This window comes from Rhinolophus hipposideros, assembly GCF_964194185.1.
Source record: "Rhinolophus hipposideros genome assembly, chromosome: 19".
Lineage (NCBI taxonomy): Eukaryota > Metazoa > Chordata > Mammalia > Chiroptera > Rhinolophidae > Rhinolophus > Rhinolophus hipposideros.
This window is the reverse complement of record NC_138065.1, coordinates 10,782,166-10,802,081: the sequence shown is the minus strand read 5'-3', so window position 1 is coordinate 10,802,081 and position 19,916 is coordinate 10,782,166. Positions and strand designations below refer to the sequence as shown.

Sequence of the window (19,916 nt, the reverse complement as noted above, 5' to 3'; positions counted from 1 at the left end):
CATTTGAAAAGTATTGTGCCACTTCCTTTGGGCCTCCATGGTTTCTGATGACAAATCTATTGTAATCCTAATTGTTTTCCTCCTACAGTTAAGATCATTTTTCTCTAACTGCTTCCTCTAATTTTTACCGTTAGTTTTCAGAAGTTTAATTATGATGAGTCTTTTAGTACCTTTTTTAGCCTTGCCTTTTTTCTCCTCTGCTTCTTGGACTTTGATAACACAAATACTATGGGGTTTTTTGTTTGTTTGTTTTGTCTTTAATAGTCCCTTAGTTCCCTGAGGTTCTGTGTGTTTTTGTGTTTGTTTTTTTTCCAGTCTATTTTTTTCTGTTAGTCAGACTGGGTGATTTCCATTGTTCTCTCTTCTAGTTCATTAACTCTTTCTTCTGTCCCTGTATTCTGATGTTGAACCCATCTACTGAGATATTTTGTTTCAGTTACTATATTTTTCAGTTCTAAAATTTCCATTCAGTTCTTTATATCTTCTGTTTCTTTCCTGAGTCTTTCCATTTCTTTGCTGAGCCTTTCTATTTGTTCATTTGTCGTTAGCATGTCTGTAATTGCTCATTGAAGCATTCTTATCGGGGCTGCTTTAAAATCTGTCAGATAATTCTAACGTCTTTGTCATCTCAGTGCTGTCATCTATTGATTGTCTTTTATTCATTTGGTTTGAGATATGAGGCTGTGGATCTTAGTTAAATCTTCTCATTTAACTGGGTTTTCGTGTATTTGTTTGTTTGTTTGTTTTATTCCATTCTGACAAGAGAAGGGGGTGCTATGCCTTACTACCAGGTGGATTCTACCTCCACTGGTCTCCTCACTTAACCTCTGTTGACACTCAAGGAGAGATACCATGGGAAAGGCTCCCGTGTCATTTTTGACATTGTGGTGGGGGTGGTCTCCTTACTGCTGAATGATGGTAAAAGTCCTGCCTCTCCACTAGGCCTCCTCTGACCCGATTTCAGTGGGAAGGCATTGGGGTGCCACTTACTGCCGGGTGGAAACTCAGGCTCCCCATGTAGTCTCCACTGTCATTGCAGGGAAACCTCATTACAGGCCAGTGGGGCTGAAAGTCCTAGCTCTCTACTTGACCTTCTCTCACATCACCCAAGCACTTTGTTATAGTCTTGCGAGGGTAGGAATCTACTCAGCCTTTGCTGGCAAGGGTGGGGTTGGGGGCCATTTTTTTTCTTCGGTGTTGACTGGAGTACAGTGATTGTTATCTGAAAGTTTTATGTCTTGCTGGGCTGCTCCTTTCCTGGTCCTCTGGCTAGAGAGAACAGGCTCTTGTTGGGTCTTGTTTTCTCTGCTCCACTGGCATTTCCAGCTTATTGGAGTCTTCAGTTCCAAATCTGAGATATACGAGGCAAAGGAAAAACCCAAAGAACTCACCATTATGTCTTTCCTTGGGTCTCAAAATCCCTAGTTGATCTGTCTTCTTATATTTGTTTTATATATGATGTCCAGGGTTACTAGTTGCACTTACTGGGAGGAATAGGGAAAAGTAGGTCTACTCGATCTTCCCAGAAACAGAAGTTTTCCTTGGTGAGCTTTAACCAGTTTCCTTTGTGGGGGCTTGAACCATATTCCCATGTTACCATTTACTGACAAAGGACGCACTCCAAACAACCTAGCTGCCTGGAGCCAAGGCACTGCCACTGGGCTAAATTTGAGTATTGACATTTCCTGGAACCTACAGAAAATATCAGCCCACATATTCCAGCAACACATTAAACGAACATTCTTTGTTTAAGAAGGGTTTCTTCTAAGAATACAAGAATGGTTTGATATGAACAAATCCAATGATATGACTTTATTAATCGGTTAAAGGAGAAAATCCATGGGATCATTCCGTAAATGCAAAAATATGCAACTAACAGAAATAAACCTTCTTTCTGAAAAAAATTCTTAACAAAGAATCAATTAATACTTTCTTCAAACAATTAAAAAATGCATATCTCCAATGAAGTCAGCATCACACTTAGAAGTGAAACTTAAGAATCTTACCCATTAAAATTAGGTTGTCCATATGACCTCTATTATTTAACCTTGTTAAGGGAGTACTAGCCAATGAAATAGGCACAACTAAGACAAAACTGACATTTTCTGGCAACTATAGTCTGATTTCCATGATCTTCCATCATATTATTTCTCTCTGGAGTTGACATTAACTGTTTGCTTAGTTCGTTCCCTTGCTTCAACAGTTTTTCTGGCTTTCTTTCCCTCCCCCTGCTTCATCATGAACTTATTAAGAGTTATGATCAGGGTTATCTCTTATAAGCTTTGTATTTTTTTTTTTTTTAGGGAATATTGGAGAGCAGTGTGTTTTTCTAGGACCCATCAGCTCCAAGTCAAGTCGTTTTCAATCTAGTTGTAGAGGGCGCAGTCCCAGTGGCCCAGGTGGGACCTGAACCAGTGACCTTGGTGTTATGAGCACTGCGCTCTAACCAGCTGAGCCAACCGGCTGCCCCAAGCTTTGTATTTCTAATGCTGTGAAAGCAGTAGGTCCTTAGTGAATATTTCCAGATTAACAATCCAAAATGTGATATTAAAAATTAATTTAATATGTATATATTGCATATACCCTGGAAAATAAATCAGTAATTTTTGTCTTCTTAAGGTTTGTTCAAAATCTAATACTTTGTGATTACACAGTACTTCACTTATCAATTTCTATGATGAGATCAAAATAGCATATCATAGAATACTCAATATTTTTACATTGGAATTTGGTCAAATCATAATTGTTTTTATACCTAAGACCTTTGGATATTCTAAAATATTCTCAAAATTCGATGAGACATACACAATCAAAACGAGGCAAAAATAACCTGAAAAATATATCAGTACTCAATTATGATTTTACTTCGTAATTGTCATTCTCACTTCTAACTTGCCACACAACTTTCTAAAACATGGGAACAGAATATATGTTTGCCCTTTCACTTACTCATATTATTTCTGAATTTAGCTGAAACTTGTATGCGATAGGTTAACCAAAATATGACTTTTCTAAGTTAAAGCATGTCGATTAATTTGTCCTCCAGATTTGCAACACAGCCCATGCACACCTGACACTCCAATTTAGTTGTGATGATAAATAATAAGCTAAGTCCTGCAACTAATCTGAGATCTATTCACCAAAATCAAATACTTTTTAAAAAAATTGACAAAATATCAACTTTAAAGCTTACCTGTGTTCCAGAGTGTTTATCCCTGATAATATCCATCTGCCTCTTAAATAATTCTAAGACAGCTTTGTAGACCAGTTCATATTGTTCCTAAAGAGCGCCACAATCCAGGACAATGGAAAACAAAGGAAAAGACTTGGTAAACTACAGAAACAAAAATCTTGGTGAACTATGAACACCAATCACATCCTAGGATAGCAGACCTGAAAAGATCATCAATACTAGTTTAATTACAATGCCTTCTGTTTGTGTAGCCCATTTCAAATTTCAAAGCACTTCTAGGCTGCTAGAAACAGCTAAATATTTGATATACTTCTAGCTAATATACAAGGACCTTGAAGTATGATTTTTATGTTTTAACCCCACTTTCTTACTTATCTTTCCCTCCACCCTCATTCCTCTCATTCTGTTTTCCTCTCTCACATTTAAAAATTTTTATTTCATACTGGATGCATTTTTTGTAAGCCACCTTCACATTTTCTTGAAAAAGGTAGATTGTGGTTGATGGGTAGTTAGATAACTTCAATATGTATTATTTAACTTGACCCTCACAATTGATCTATGAACAAGCTAGACTATTACCCCTGTTTATAGGCAATTTGTCCAAGGTCATTCAGAAGTAATTTCCAGGACTTGGGTTAGAACTTGAATCTTCTGACTCTTAGTTTAGTGCCCTTAGAACAAGCTGATGAAATTCTCTTCTAGCAAAGACATCAAAGGAAAGCAGACCACTGAATAGAGTTTGGAAATTTGTGGTTACAAAAGGATTTCACCATAGAGAAATCAGACCTTTACAAATTACAAGGTTTGTAGGTTTTTACTACTCCATTTTTGCTTCTGAACCTACTCAAGCATTTGATTTGGGGTCTACTTTTCATCTGAATGGGCCTATTCTGGTTTCCCCTGACACTTTACACAATTTTATACAAATGAAGCACAACTTTTTCCAAAGATAATTGTAACAGGAGAACAATTCAGAGTCTGTTCACCCAATGCAGCCATTGGTAGGTACACTGTTTAATTTTTTAAAGAACAGAGAAGAGTCACACAGGAAGCACTCATCTGGTTAGTGTGCTACTTCCTGGTTAGAGGAGTGTCAGAAAAAGCAGCTGCAACGGGTAAGATACGTGTTCAGCCAGTCATTGATAATGCCAAAATATGAAAGCTAACTTAAAACTGTTTCAGCTATCTTCCAACTCTTAAAAATAGGCCTGAAATGGCCTTTTTCTGAAATGGGGTATATTTATTGATTGATTCAGGATTATAATTTAATATTATACTCTTACAAGTAGGTTGCATACTTCCTGGAGTCTTTATACACTTAATATGGATCAGCTTTCTTTTAAGTCTGACTCCACTAAATCAGCTAATGTTTTCATTTCACATAAATTTTCCCCCTCATAGGTTGAATATAGAAAACACCTACAGTCAACACATGAAAAAAATTATTTTTTCCACTGGCTATTAGTGGAAAACCTGTGTGGGCCAGACAGAAGGTTTACATTATAATACCTCTTCATTTTTTCCCCTCAATTTACAACTGCTAGATGAAAATATTTGAACTGCCACTATCGATTGTTTTACCTCTAACCCTATGTGCAAGTTCATTTGTTAAGTGCTTTACACACGTTAAGGTTTTGCTATTTAAGCAGTAAAACGTAGTTCTAACAAACTATGCAAAAGTGTCTGTTACTTAAATTAATATCAATAAATGTTTGATGAGTGAATGAATCAGTGAGTACTAAACTGTATCTTAAAGATGGAGACCATTTAGAAATATGGGTAAAATTTTTGGTAAGGAAATATGGGTGAAATTAATATTGTAGAAAGTGAGAGATTTGGGCTGGGAATGTGTCACCTAGGAGGGACAACTTGAGTTGGAGAGAAGAAAACAGGGGAAGAGCATTATAATGGAGTGAACAAGTGTGAGCAATCTGGGATGGGTGAAAATATTGTGACACATATTATGGATTTTTTAAAGTTTGCATACAATAAGAACTAGGAGAGACTACAGAAAAATAGTAACAGTGTCTACCTCTAGGTGATAGAATTATGGTTGATTTTACTTTCATTTTTCATTATTTCCTCAAATGAGCATATAGACTGCATGCTCCAGATTCTGTTACCACGTCCTGAAGTAGAAGATATCTCTGATTTTCTATAGTTTCAGAAATGAATTATTACTACATACTTTGAAGTTAACCTGACCAGCTATTTCTTTCTCATAAGTCCAACAATTCGTTGAATTTTTTTTCAACATCCTTTTGTAAGAAATATTATATTGCTTTCTTAATATTTTCCAGATAGTAAAATATAAGGAATGAAAGGAATTTGACCAAAGGCAAGGGATACAGAAAAAATACTGGGATATTCAGAGATAAAGGAAATGGGAATGGATGAATACAATAGTAAATTGGTGTTAGGTAAGCAGTTGGCTGTTTCTGGATGTCTTACTATTAAACAGAGGAGGAGCAACGCTAAGACACATGTTATGATCCATTCACCATAGTCCATACCTGAGTTTGAACCAATGAAGGCCTCTGTGTTCGCATTTCCTGGATCAAACTAAAAACACTGAAGTTCTCAGGAACTATCTGTCAAAAAGAAGAAGAAGAAAAAAAACAACTTACTTCTTTGTTCCTATCTTTGTTAATAAATTATTGCCACTTTCTCAGAATCTTGTTACTTCCATGATATCTGCTCTCCTAATATGGAATAATATTAGAAAATGGATATATTTTTAAAACTAATGACTATTCTCATCACTACACCATGATTTACAGCCTGGTCTTAGAGAATACTTAAGAAACTCTTCAGGATGATTTCACATGGGCTTATCAAATGTCTAAAGTTAAGAATATAATGAGGGAGAATGCTCAGTAGATGAGCAAGTACGAGAGTTTTACAAAATAAAAGAAGTTGGCTGGTAGGCCTAAAGTCCGTATCTTAAACTTCCCACTTCTTATTAGATTTTTACAAAACGCTGAATAGATTGGAACACAAAGTTTGAATGTGGTAAATTGAGTCCATGTACTAAAGCAGTTTGGATAAAGGGGTGACTGTGTGACTTAGGACAATGGTCCTCAAACTATACCATCCATCAGAAGCAGTTGGAGAGTTTGCTGCCCTCCCCACCCCGACTCCAGAAGCTTCTGCGTCAATTCACCTCAGGCCGGGCCCAAATGTTTGCATTTCTAACAAGTTCTCAGGTGATGACGACGATGATGGTCGTCTGGGGACCACACTTTGAGAACTACCAACTTAGGAACTAATTCAATCACCTGATGAAGCAGGGCTAGAATATTTACGTATTCTAGAAAAGATGAATTGTGGAGATAGATGTTTAACCAGACCATTGCTAAGTCTCAGAGTAGCAGCGTAAACAACTGGGAAGTGCCTGCCAACAGAGACTCACCCCATCTTTTAGCAACATCCATGTATAATCGATAGCACAGATAACCCCAGTTCTTCCACAGCCGGCACTGAAATGAAAGATCACAGTAATAGCATGTTGAGTTGCAGAGGGTGGATCATAGCTGGAAAATTTCACCAGCAGATGTGAGGAATAAATGTGGAGGCACTGGAACTTTCTAAACCCCACCATTTCTCAGAGCATGTTCGCAAATTGCCACACACCACACTGAAACTTCGCACAGCAAGGGTCTCTAGAGCTGTACTGTTCAAAAGTAACGTATCAGAACAATATTAATGTAATGATCAGATCGAATTTCTTATAGTTTGTTTCTGTGATTGACCTTTTTCGTTCAATCCCTCTCATTTCCAAGCTCCATTCCTTTCTGATCACCTGGAGAAAGTGGGGTGAGGGTCAGAAGCCTACATCCTGTGTGCTCATGCCACTTTAATTCCTAACAAAGCCAGTCTTCCTTCAGTTAAGGCAGGAGTCCTGGCCAGACGGGACATTTGGGGCAGTTCTGGGTAGGAGGTTCATACACCAGCATCCTACCTGCAGTGAATGCATATGGGAAAACTGTCGTCCTCTTGGTAACAACGTACATCCCAGATGAGCTCCAGAATAGGGTCTATAGATGAAGGCACGTCATGGTCTGGCCAATTCTTGTAATGAAACTGGTAGATAGTTCGAGTTTCCTATTAAAAAAAAAAAAAAGCCAGAATAAAAGGAGAGTTCAACGACTCCATCCACCTCATTCTGCCACAAGAATATTCTGACTAAGCAGCATCTACATCCTTTTTGCAATTTATGCTTCTTTCTTCCCCGCAGACCTCTAGTGACCACACGCCTTTTAAGAACAATTAAAGGTGACGTTAGGTCACTTACCACTGGCCTGTCCCTATCTGCCCCACTCACCAGAGGAGGTAGATATGAAGACAGTCCAAACTAGGGCTTCCCAACTGGGAAACTTAAAATGGGTCACAGGCATGCTGATATAGTAAATCCTTTGGCCTTAGAGAGACTGGGCAGCCTGAACTCTTGAGTTGGTTCCCAGTCTGTGGTCACTATACAGCCTCTACAGGGACTATCATTTTATATGGGTGCCATGGTGTGAAATAGACTGGGGAGCACAGATTACACCAAAGGTCTCTTCTGACTAGGAAGATTTTCCCAGAACATCAAAGCCTCCCGCTCCCCCCATGCCCCCCCCCACCACCCCCTATCCTCCCGTCTTATGCCCAGACTGAATCACACACATGTTATTTATCTGCGTGATCGCTGCAAGCTTTTGAGTTTACTGCTCCTGGGCTATACTTACACTGTTGAACTTGACTTTTAGAGTCCTGATTATGTATTCCGATTTTTTATTTTCAGCTTCCTAAAAAGTAAATTAAAATATGAGTTATTTCAAAGGCTAAGATTCAAAGAATGCTCTCTGTAAGACTATTTTCCTGGTGCATTTGCTCGGCCATAATGGAAACAGGCGTCATACTTACACAGGATATGGAAAAAGGGCCCAGTTGCAGTGGCTTCTCTCCTGGCTCAGTCCAATAGCGCTCACATTTTTTCTGTTGCACAAAGCAGAATATAGTGATTTCCCTCCATATAGTCTAGTGTCCTCTGGATAAGAAAACCCACATCCTCATTCAGAAGCTGTGTGTGCTTCACCTTGAGTTAGGAACTTCTAATCCCCTTGAGCTCCAACTCTAATGTCATGGTCTAGAATCTCCAAGGATGGGAAAACAACCATTAAAGGAAATATAAATTACAGACTTCTCAGAAGTCTGAAAAAGTAGAAACAGGGATCTGATACTTTCAGTATTTCAAAAAGAGTAACAGAAATCATATGTCTACGAAAAGCTGCACAGCCTCCCTGAAACACCACATTCCCTTGGTTTTAACTGGAATTGCGTCAACTCAAGATGGCAACCATGCGTTAGAAGAATGCTGTTCAATAGAAATATAATATGAACTACATATGTAATTTTAAATTTTCTAATAGCCGCATTCAAAAATGAAAAAACAAGGTAAAATTAATTTTAATAATGTATCTTACTTAGCCAATATATCAAAAAATTTTTCAACATGTGATCAATATGAAACAGTCATTAGATATTGGACATGCTAAACAAAGTCTTCAATATCCAGTGGGTTTTTAATACTTATAGTGCATCTCATTTAATATGCTAAATTTTCATGGATATTTTCTTTCCATTTAGATGTCATAAAATGGATAGTTGAAAATGAGTCACATATCCAAGTTGTTCCAAACATAAAGTTTTCCAATAAATTAAATATCAGTTTTTAAATTTAAATTCATAAAATAAAATGAAATAATTGAGTTCCTCGGTCACACTAGCCATATTTTAGGTGCTCAATAGCCGCATGTGATTAATGGATGCCATGTTGGAAACACAGGGTTAGAAGGTCTGACTGGCAATTAAAGATGTGTGACTAGTGAAAATGGGAAGATGAATTGTTACTTCAAAAAGCATACCTTATTTTCACTTTAAAACACAGAATCTACCAGGAAAATGGACAAAAGGGATCCTTAGGGGTAAAAACAAAAAAAGCTTTGAGAGTCACTGGAAAACAGTAAGATGAGCTTGATTTTTAACTAGTTACACTAAAGGACAGTTTGCTACCAATTTTCCCCCTTCTTTTTCTTCTTTCCTTTACCTTTAGATATACTAGAAAGAACTCACCTTCCCCATTTCAAACTCCATGCATGCCATAACAATGATCTGGGGGAATGAAATAGAAACATAAACATTGATATAGCCAGAAAGGGCAGTTAATACATGGGTCCCAGGGTCAGAAAGTATGAATTATTCTTTTCTGTTTTGTTTTTTAACTAAAAAAGAAATCTTGATAAATTATTAACTGTTGCTCCTGCCCTTTCTTCTTTCTGTCCTCACTTCCCTTTTCTCTATTCAAATGAGTCAATTCTTATTAACAAATGAGCCTGTCAAGATGAGAACTTTCATTTCCTTGAAAAAGAGTGATATTGTGATTTTGACTAAAAAGTGCCCAAAATTCTAGTGACTGACCAAAATGTGCACGAATTTTAATACACAGTAAATCTCAGTCACACTTCTGGCTTCCTACCCCCTCTATCCCTAGAAACAAGAGAACATAGTAAGTAAGGTAGCTCTGCTCTTACCAGGACACTGTATTCCCAAATCATCCTCCAGAAGTCCAGGAGAGTGGTAGGCAAAGGTCCCTGAGTAGCAACGTAAGCCTTGGGTCCATAGACTCCCTGAAGGGGGACAGAAATGACATGGGGTGACTACAGATAACATCCTTTTCTTCTTGCCTAGTGGATTTCCCCCCTTTTATTTAGATACCCAGAGAAATATGGTCTGGCATCCCACCCCCTACCTAGGTCCTGGGAGAACATGGAATATGGAGCTTACCTTAATGAAGTTGGCATTGATGTAACTGGAATCCTCATCGGAGGTTATCAGGGATAACTCTACTCGGCTATGATCATCTATAATACAAAAGAAAGATAGGGTATAATTAAGAGGACTTAGTTAGAGGGTTTCCTGTAAGTCAGGGACTGACCCTGTGAATAGTGGGTGCTCACAAGTGTTTGAAGAGTGAGTGAGTGAGTGTACTTTTGTAGTCATAAATGGTACAACCTACCTCGCCAAAGCCATGTTCCAGAATTAAGAACAGCAACCAATGGGTAAAAAGAGGTAGGAATTAACTGAATTTGGGAGAAGGTGCTAGTTTATAAGGAGAAATGAGACTTACAGGGCAAGATATCCTTATATCTGTTTTTCTTGATATTCTTGGGCCTCTCTGCTACAGTGGTGGGATAGGTTTTGTCTGCCTTGTATTTGGTGGATTGTCTTTTCAGCTTCTGTAATAAAATGCCAACAATTAAATCTTCCTGGGGAAAAAGAGAGGTAAGAAGCTATCTCCAGAGAGTTTTTCTTCTCCACTAACCAAACAGTCCACGGTAGCGCTTTCAGCACCCTCCAGGGCTGACTTGATTCAGGACAGAGCCCCAGAGTACAAGGACAGCAGAGACCAGTGACATTTGGAGAAGTGAAATGGTCACACTTAATGCAGTTAAGCCACAAACAGCTAAAACTTAGAGGTGAAACTGATGAACATTTAAAAAAAAAAAGAACAGGATCTTCTGAAAACAAACTATATGTTCCACCCAAAGGATCGGATACTACAAGTTTCATTTACTTTCTTTACAGCTATTACAGGACTATTTCTAGTAGAAATGGAGCTTAAACTGCAAAAAATCCCTCCATATCTAGCAAAATTTCAAAGATTCAGTCTCAAAAGTAGTCTTTTTTTTTTCTATGACCCAAATGTCAAACCCACCTCTCAACCAAACAATAAATAGTATCAGATTCTGTTTAAATAGTATCAGATTCTGTTGGAAGGATATGATCTGGGCCAGCCAAGGTTTAGCATAATATGGCTGAACAAGATTTCGCAAGATAGTGAAGTAACTCCTTAAAATTATTCCCATTTGCCAGCATTATGCTACAGACCAAAATTTCAGGCCGGAGGAAATGATAATTCATCTTTAGCTCCTTCTTATAAATCAACCTTGTCCCAAATTTTGTTTAATACCCTTATCATTCAAAGAAACCACATTTAATAGGTCTGACCTTTGTGAACCCTTACTCAATTTAAGAAAGATTAAGGGAAAACCGTCTGTGGTGGCCAATAAATATTTGTTGAATTTAACTACAGAAAATAAGTTTTTATTATTTGCCCACTATTGAATAGTGAATCGGTCACACAGAGACCATTAATTACTTCCTTTGGGTCCGCTCCCTCTGTGTCTACTCAGTTTTCATTCCATTTAACTTCCTTCTTGAAATTTCCTCCTTCTTTGGCCCTTATTAGTCTACATTGTCTTGGTTCTCCTCTTTCTTCTCTGACTTCTCTTTCCCACTTCTCACTCTTTCTTACTGACTCTGTTTCTATCTAATTGTGAATTATCCAAAGTTCCAAAGTTAAGTCCTCAACTCTCTGCTCATCTCTCACTATTAACAGTTGATCAGAGACATCATACACTCTTACAGTAGACATACCAGTGTGTTTTTTAATTTAACTGATTAAAATTGAATTATAATCGCAACTCCTATTGGATAAGTCTCAAATGTCTATACAGAGATTCAACTATGAAATTCCAGTCCTCAATTCCTACCCATGTCCTAGACATTTCCACTTGGGTATCTTATTACAGCCTCAAACTCAGCACATTCAAAACCAAAATCATCATTGTTCCCACTTTTAATGCTAACAGCGCTATCTTTAGGCCAGGTAACCATACTCTAGAAACTGAGAGTCACTTTTGGTTCCCCCCTTCCCATAATTCAGTCAGCAAGTTCCACTGATTCTTTCCATACAATACCTCGCATCAATATTCCTTCCTATGCCCACCACTGATTCCTTAAATCAGGCCCTTTCCCTTAAAGCTTGAACTGTTACAGTTGTTTCTTATCTTCACAATTTTCTGTCTTTCTCCATTGCAACCATTAGGCACAATTATGCCAATTTAGTCTTACTAAAATATTGCTTTCCTTATGAGTCTCTCTCTCATGCTCAAAACAACGTCAGTGGGGCCGGCCCGGTGGCTCAGGCGGTTAGAGCTCCGTGCTCCCAACTCCGAAGGCTGCCGGTTCGATTCCCACATGGGCCAGTGGGCTCTCAACCACCACGTTGCTGGCTTGACTCCTGCAAGGGATGGTGGGCAGTGTCCCCTGCAACTAACAACAGCAACTGGACCTGCACCCTCCACAACTAACTTGACTTGAAAAAAAAGTCCCGGAAGTACAACCCCTGTAACTAACAACCGCAACTGGACCTGGAGCTGAGCTGCGCCCTCCACAACTAAGATTGAAAGGACATCTTGACTTGGAAAAAAAAGTCCTGGAAGTATGTCACGTCCTGCACAACAAGAGCAGTGGGAAGCGAGAAGGGAGGCACAAGGTTAAGAAAGACAGTGGACAAGAGTAGAGTGCAAGCAGGACCAAGGGACTCAAGTCTCAAGGACTGAGCCCCAAATAGGACTGAGCCCCAAATCGGGCCAACCCATAGCTTTTATTAGTTAGGTGTGGAAGTAAAAGAAGTAAAGCTTGTTAATGTCAAAATCTGTGAATCCCATACATTACAATAGGGAACTGATTCAAGCCAATCACGACTTCCCCAAGGGACAAAACCTTTATGCATATGAATAGATGGAGAGCACATCATTGAGTCACTTCCCCTGCAGGTTGTGGGAAGGAATGCAGCCATGGAGGCAGAGGCTCTCCTTGGGGGGTGGGGGTGGGAAAGGTGGGGGGCTGTGCCCACCTCTATCCATCCTGCGAGTTCCCCAGATGGTCCCCACATGGCTGTGTCTGGCTTGGGTTCTCCCCACCCCCACCCTGTGGGGAGTCGAACCCATCTTTGACTAGCCAGCCATCTTCCTGGGGCCAAACAGGGAGACATAAAGTGTAAGCACAAAGGTGAAACAAAGTCCGTGAAAGGATGCGTCTCACAGACTCTCCTTTTTTTAGGGGCAGGTACCAGGAGACAGACGGGTAGGCTGCTGCGTGGCAACAGAAGTACAACTGTTCCCCAATAAAGTCCTGTTTCCCTTCCTCCCCCACCCCAAGAAAAACGTCACTGAATCCCCTTTGCTACTAGGAAAAAAAGTCTACACTCTTTACAGGCACTTAAGATTCTCCCCAGTTGGACCCCAAGCTAATTTTTCCATATTTCCCACTGTCCTACTATTATGACGCTTCTAAAGATTGACTTGTAGCTTCTTTCAAGATTGTACAAATGGATGTCACTGACAATTAGGTGTAACATCACTTCTTTAAAACTATGATACTTCTTATCTTTCTCATAAATGTATGCCTGGTACTGTTTTTGAATTTTTCAATCATGATTATAGTCTATTTTGTTCCACGGGGTAAATTAATAGAGACACAGAAACAGAGAAATAACTTTTCTCCAGTGACTGGCAACAAGTGAAAATAAAAAAGAAGGGGATTGTTAATTATTGTGACTTAGTTGCTTATATTTCACATAGTGCTTCAACACGATTATTTAGGATGTGTGTCTATCAGTAGGAGTTTACTTAAGGATACTTTATAACTAAATCATTAAATGGGTGAGGAAAAGAAAGCCTAAAATAAGGTATGATGAGACAAAGAGATAAAAAAGGTATTAGAGAATAGAAATGTGTTTCAACAAATCATCCCAATCTATCATTAGATTTTTAAATTAGCTCAGGATTACTTGATAACAGAGTCTGCAAGGAGAGGAAAAAAGTTGGGGTCACGAGGTATTTGTTAGCTGGAAGTTCATAACACAAAGAATGACCAAACATCTGGAATCTAATTAAATTGATACTTTCCAAATGACAAATAAGTTATCATAACAAGTCAGTGTATAGGAATGTAAACTTTTTCCAACTAAAGATGACAAATGGAACAGACCGCCACTGCCTGTTTATTTGCTGGACCACAAATGCCAGTATGTATTGCTCTAATGACCGTTTTTTGTTTTGTTTTGTTTTGTTTTCTGTTTCTAGAGTTAGATCAGACGTGGGTGACGTATTAAAAAGCAAGCCTACAGTCGGTTCTTAAGTCCTAGTTTCTTTTCATGGTTTGAATTCTTGTGGGTTTTCAGAAATGGATTTAGGAAGAGAGATGATCAGCTGATAACTCTATACTGTATATTTTTACACCAAGATGGATGCAAGTGGGCTCGTTTGGGAATTTAAGTAAGGACATGGCACAGATAGATGAGTGACTATAAAATATCTACACTCAAGTTATAGTAATTTTTCAGCTCTCTTTGCTCGTATGCACCTTCAGGATGATCATTTTCAGATTGCCATTGATTCCAGGGCTACTGAAAAGACGTCAAGTCCCAGACCAGCAACTTCTACAAGTCTCCAGAACTGAGTCTCGTGTGCATACTCCTTCCGCTGTTGTTGTTTTGCTTTGCTAGCTTGTGGAGTGCTTTCCAGGGAGAATGCTATAGGGCAAAGCCCTTTTTATAAGACATGCCTCAATTAATTTGGTAAAATGTTACAGATAAAGGTTAGGCATGTATGTGCGTAACCTCTGCTTGTTAAGCTGCCTTGACTGCCACCTTCAATAATGGAACAGGACGGCTTTGTTTTTTTCCTACCCCCTTCACCTTCCTGGAGTCCTCTGACTGGATGACAAAAGGAGACACTCTTTTAGCCAAAACTTCACATAGGAAATGATTATAGAATTTGTTACATTTGGAAAGAATGAAAGATTTATTTTTCCAAGTATCTTACCTTAAGGTGAAATCTTCCTTCTTTTTTATTTTTTTAATCCCTCTTCTCTCTCCACCAGACCCTCAGGCTCCAACACCCCAACAGAGAGCAAAACAGAGCAGAATTAGGACAGAAGAACTGATAAACCTCACCAGAAAAGGAGAAACTCTGAGAGAGGAAGCAAAAGGGTATGCATGAGAAAGCAGGGTCCTGGGGTAGGATGGGTTGGGAAAGAAAAAATAGGTCAACGGGAAAAGGTATTTATTGATCTGCAAGCCATAAAGTAGGGGATGTGAGTTCCCTATAGGCAGCACCAAGAGAAATCGGGGAAGAGCTGCTACGAGAATAAATAAAAGAGATGAGCATCGCTCCGGGACCCAGATACGTTCCGACGTAGAGAAGCCAGACTCAGTGTGTACTTGATAAACTAACAGTAAGCTCATTTGCTTTGTGCACTATACTACCCTTTTCCTTTCAAGATGGGAAAACAGAACTGAGTCCTGGCCATAAAATTCTAGAAATCAGGATTGAATCCTTTGCATGTCTTTCTCATTGAATAGTAAATTAATTACCGGCAAATGAATTAAGGTCACTTCCCAAAGTGATCAGCAAGAAAAGAGGAAGCACATGACCACAATGGCTTCGCCTTGGAAGACTTCATTATTGTATAGAAGATGCAGCATAACTTATATTTTGGAGTGGGACCAATGAAACTTGACCCTCCTGTGCTAGGTTGGAGAGGGCAATCAAAGTTGGGCCGTCTCCAGAGTTTCCCAAGGTAGTTTCTCAGTGCCTTCCCACTGAAGATCAGTATGATCTATTCCAAGGCTCCAACAGAGAAAGCATGGATGATAAGAAACGGAATGAGGAGCTTGGGTGTCTAAATCCAATGAACAAGAGTATTACTAGTAGGGATACGGGGTGGGCTGAGACGGAACTGGCCCTGCGTGATCCAGCTATATGCAAGGATGGATTTATGAATATAACGTACAGTAAAAGACGAACGACGTAAAGAAAAAAAAATGATGTGTTTTCATTTACACAAGTCCAAAAACAGGTAAAGTGAAGGTCTATTGCTTAGTGATATATATATAGGTCTTGAAGCCATACAGAATAACAAAGAAAGACAATAATCTCAGGGTAGTGTTTGCCTCTAGTCTGGAGGGGGTTGGGGGAAGTTGTGATCTGGAAGGACACCCAAGGGATTTCTGGGGTGTGGGCGAAGTTCTAGTTCTTGATCTGAGTGGTGCTTATATGGGTGCCCCTTTATTACTCATTGTCAAATTCTATGTGTGTTTGAAGTATTTTTCTGTGTCTATGTTAAGAGTCCACAGTTCTTTTAAGTTTAAACAGTTGAGACCCATGGATAAACGAGGAGCAACATAGCGTGGAGGGGTGGAGGGGACTAAGAGCTTAGGCTCAAAAGTCAGACAGCTTCGGTTCACATCTGAGTTCCACCACTTAGGGACTGCGTGACCTCAGCTAAGTCATTTCACCTGTCTGTCCCTCAGTGTCCCTCACATCAAACACTGCTAGTCACTGACGGACCAAGGTACACAGAACGACATCTGAGCCTGCCTTTGTGGAGTCTCATTCTGATGGGAAAGCAGACATTATTAATCGAATCATCACACAAACAAGGGTAACACTGGAATTCTGATAAGTGCTCTGAATACAAATATCTTAATAACGCTGAAGTGCGGGGCAAGAAATGTAAAAACATGACAGGGTTCATGAGAACATTTGACAGGAGATTTGATCTATTCAGGGAGGTCAAGAAAAGTGTCTTTGAGGAAGTGACCATCAAAGTGACATCGGAAGAATTATGAAGGATTAACTACTATGTACCAGGCATTTTATATATTTATTCTATTATCGACAGAGCAATTCTGCAAAGTGAACATTATTTGTTCCCACTTTTTAGTTACTTTGTTCAAGGTCACACAGCTGATAATAGGCAGCACTTAATTCACACCCAGATTTATATGACTCCAAAGTTGTTACAAGGACAGTCACTAGAGCTAGACAACCTCGGTTCAGAACTCAGTTCCGCCACATACTAGCTATGTGATTCTGAGCCAGTCAGTTTACCCTTTCTGTGCCTCAGTTTCCTCATCTATAAAGTGGAAATAATAATAGTGCCTTCCTCAGTGGATTAAATGAGTTGCTATAAAAGTATTTAGAACAGTGTCTATAACAGGTATAGAAGAATTCGCTACTACTACGATTATTATTTTTTCATTATATCATGCTGCATCAAGTGCCATTAATATAGATTTTAATCAACATGATAATTTTGGTATACTAAGTGAAAATAAGAATACAAAGTTGTGGGGCAGCCGGATGGCTCAGTTGGTTAGAGCACGAGCTCTTAACAGCAAGGTTACCGGTTCAATTCCCACATGGAATGATGGGCTGCGCCCCCTGCAACTAAAGATTGAAAACGGCGACTGGACTTGGAGCTGAGCTGTGCCCTCCACAACTAGATTGAAGGAACAACGACTTGGAGCTGATGGACCCTGGAGAAACACGCTGTTACCCAATAAAATTAAATAAATATTTTTTTAAAAAAAGAATACAAAGTTGTATCTATGCTCATAATTACAATAATATAAAAGGCATTATATAAATCGAAAAGAACTAGAATTTCTACACCCCAAAAAATTGTATTTGATGGGACGCTGGTACTATGGTGAATTTACTGTCTTTTAACTTGCAATAATATTGCTTTATAAAAATAAACCCAACTGACATTTTTTAAAGTACCTTTAAGAAAATTTCAATAGTGTGGTTGCACACTGCAGCTTCTGCTGTATAGAACTTATACTATATAACTAGGGCCTAACCTTAGGGTTATACAGGGACTCAGTGATACAGGCAGAAGCAAGACATTATTGAATAAGGACCGATTTCACAGGCTCTGAAATGACAGATCCAGGTTAAATTTCATGTCTGGCTGAATGGCCAAGTGAGCTTAGGCCAATTCCTTAACCTCTCAGAGCCTCAGTTTCCTCGTCTGTAAGTCAGAGATCGTAACTGCCTCATAGGGTGTGTTGTTTTTTTTTTAATGAGTAGAACATAAAATAATAAATGTGATGCTTCCCTGATACCCCACCATGACTATCACAATTACCATTAAATATTTAATAGAGGAATTAGTTGTTTAATGTCCTCCTCTCTAGCTATCCTCACATGTCTTAGGAGATAGGCTCTCCCAAAACATGGGGCATTGCAAAGCCAGCACCTAACATAATGCTTTGCACATAGTAAGCGCTCAACAAATATTTGAATGAATGCATAAAAACCTCGTAGGAATGGTCAGTGGCAGTGACGACTACAGAAAGGTGATTGAATTTAGTCCTGGGCCAGGCCAAAAACGTAAGCAGCATGGTATTCATTGCCTTCAGCGGTGATGGCAGGGCTGTATGCTCTGCACAAAGACACCCGGCCCAGGGGGAAGTGGGAACTGAAGTCTAAGCTACGGACAGGGCAAGGGGCAGGGAGCATGGAGTTCACCTGAAAGGAGAGATGACTTCGGTAATTCCCACCGAGGCACCGACATTTTGGCTAACTGTGGCCTTGTGGCCACAGACTCGGTCCTCAAACCTCAGAAACATCGAATCTTGGGAGAATACATTAAGGCCTGAAGGTGGGCTGTGGGACATGACCAGGTGGAAAGCCCTCCAATTTAACGGCAGGGTGTACCTTGTCCAAGCAAGCAACCTGGCCCCGTTTACCATGCCCCAACTCCCCCAAAGCTGCTCTCTCTGGTGGCTCAGCTGAACATTTAGGTGGGGCTGAGGGCAAGACTCTGTTTTTCCACTGGAGGACATGAGTCAGTGAACAGTGAGATTCCACTTAATCACCATCCAAAAACAAGGTCCTTAAAATCAGGAGCTAGAAAAGCCAGGAAATGATTAATATAAAAGTCAGGATAGTGATTATTCATAGGGCAGAGCAGGGCAGGGTGGGGTTGGGTGAGGGAGCTGATGGGGAGGGAGACAACCAGGTCTTCTGAGGTCTGCAATGTCCTCTTCCTTGACCCGGGCCGTGGTTCCTTTACAATTATGCTTGTGTACTTTTCTAAATGGGCATCATATTTCACAATTTTAAACAACTAGAAAAAAGAAATACAAACTCCAAGAGGTTTTTAAGCAGGGGAAAAAAATGACCAGGTTTGTATTATTAGAAGATCACTTGAGTGTTGAACGGAACATTGATTGAAGGTGGGGCAAGACCAGTGGCAGAGAAAACAGGAGGTGAGACGGCGGTATAATTTGGTGAGAGATTATAATGACTGAGCTAAGAAAAGGTGAGATATTAGGGATATAGTCTACATTATTCTAAAAAACACTACTAAGACAAAACAGAAGCTGGCACTGCCTCCTCAGGTCACTTTCTACCTCTACGCGTTGGGTGAATTTGGCTCAGGAATTACCATGCGGGGCAGGCACATATCTACAGAGACATACAGGCCAGGACTTACCTCCCTCCCTGGTAACTCTACTCAGGGGGTTCAGACTGGCCAGCGGCAAGTAGAGCATAACACCGTATTATCCAAGTTGAGCTGACACAGGGTTTCTAGTATAATATATAACCATTCAATCACAACATCTAATCACTCGAGACTTTACAGAGTGTTTTCACATCTCTGCTCTGAAGATGTTAGCTCCAATGTTAGCTCCACAAGGACAAAGGCTTTTGTTTTGTTCACGGCTGTAGCCTCAGTGCCTAGAACTGAACTTGGTACATAGTAGGTGCTCAGTAAATGTTAATGAATGGCCACATTTAATTATTACTGATATTGAATCAGCACAACAATCCTGGGAGGATATGTAAGACATGAATTCTTTTCCCCTTTTTAGAAGTTAGAAAACAGAAACTTGGGGAGATTAAGGAATATGTCAAATAGCCGATCCTTTGGTTGATGACAGAATCGTGATTTCATTTCAGGTTTTATACTTTAATTCCCTTGTTTTTCCCACTTCTTCACAGCTGGAGAGCTAAGGTTTGAAGTCCTCATACCTCTG

The 19,916-nt window shown here is 39.5% G+C and overlaps 1 protein-coding gene across 1 annotated transcript in view; it reads right to left on the bottom strand.

The window, feature by feature from the left end:
* PTPN22 (protein tyrosine phosphatase non-receptor type 22) overlaps positions 1–19,916 on the bottom strand; it is a 46,197-nt gene that overhangs the window by 25,265 nt on the left and 1,016 nt on the right. Inside the window, exons 2-11 of the mRNA XM_081026019.1 lie at positions 10,362–10,470; positions 10,019–10,095; positions 9,766–9,861; positions 9,308–9,346; positions 8,099–8,170; positions 7,921–7,980; positions 7,155–7,297; positions 6,606–6,672; positions 5,707–5,784; positions 3,194–3,280 (exon numbers count right to left, since the gene is read on the bottom strand). Of these exons, the coding sequence (XP_080882145.1) occupies positions 3,194–3,280; positions 5,707–5,784; positions 6,606–6,672; positions 7,155–7,297; positions 7,921–7,980; positions 8,099–8,170; positions 9,308–9,346; positions 9,766–9,861; positions 10,019–10,095; positions 10,362–10,470 (828 nt within the window). The remainder of the gene's footprint in view (positions 1–3,193; positions 3,281–5,706; positions 5,785–6,605; positions 6,673–7,154; positions 7,298–7,920; positions 7,981–8,098; positions 8,171–9,307; positions 9,347–9,765; positions 9,862–10,018; positions 10,096–10,361; positions 10,471–19,916) is intronic.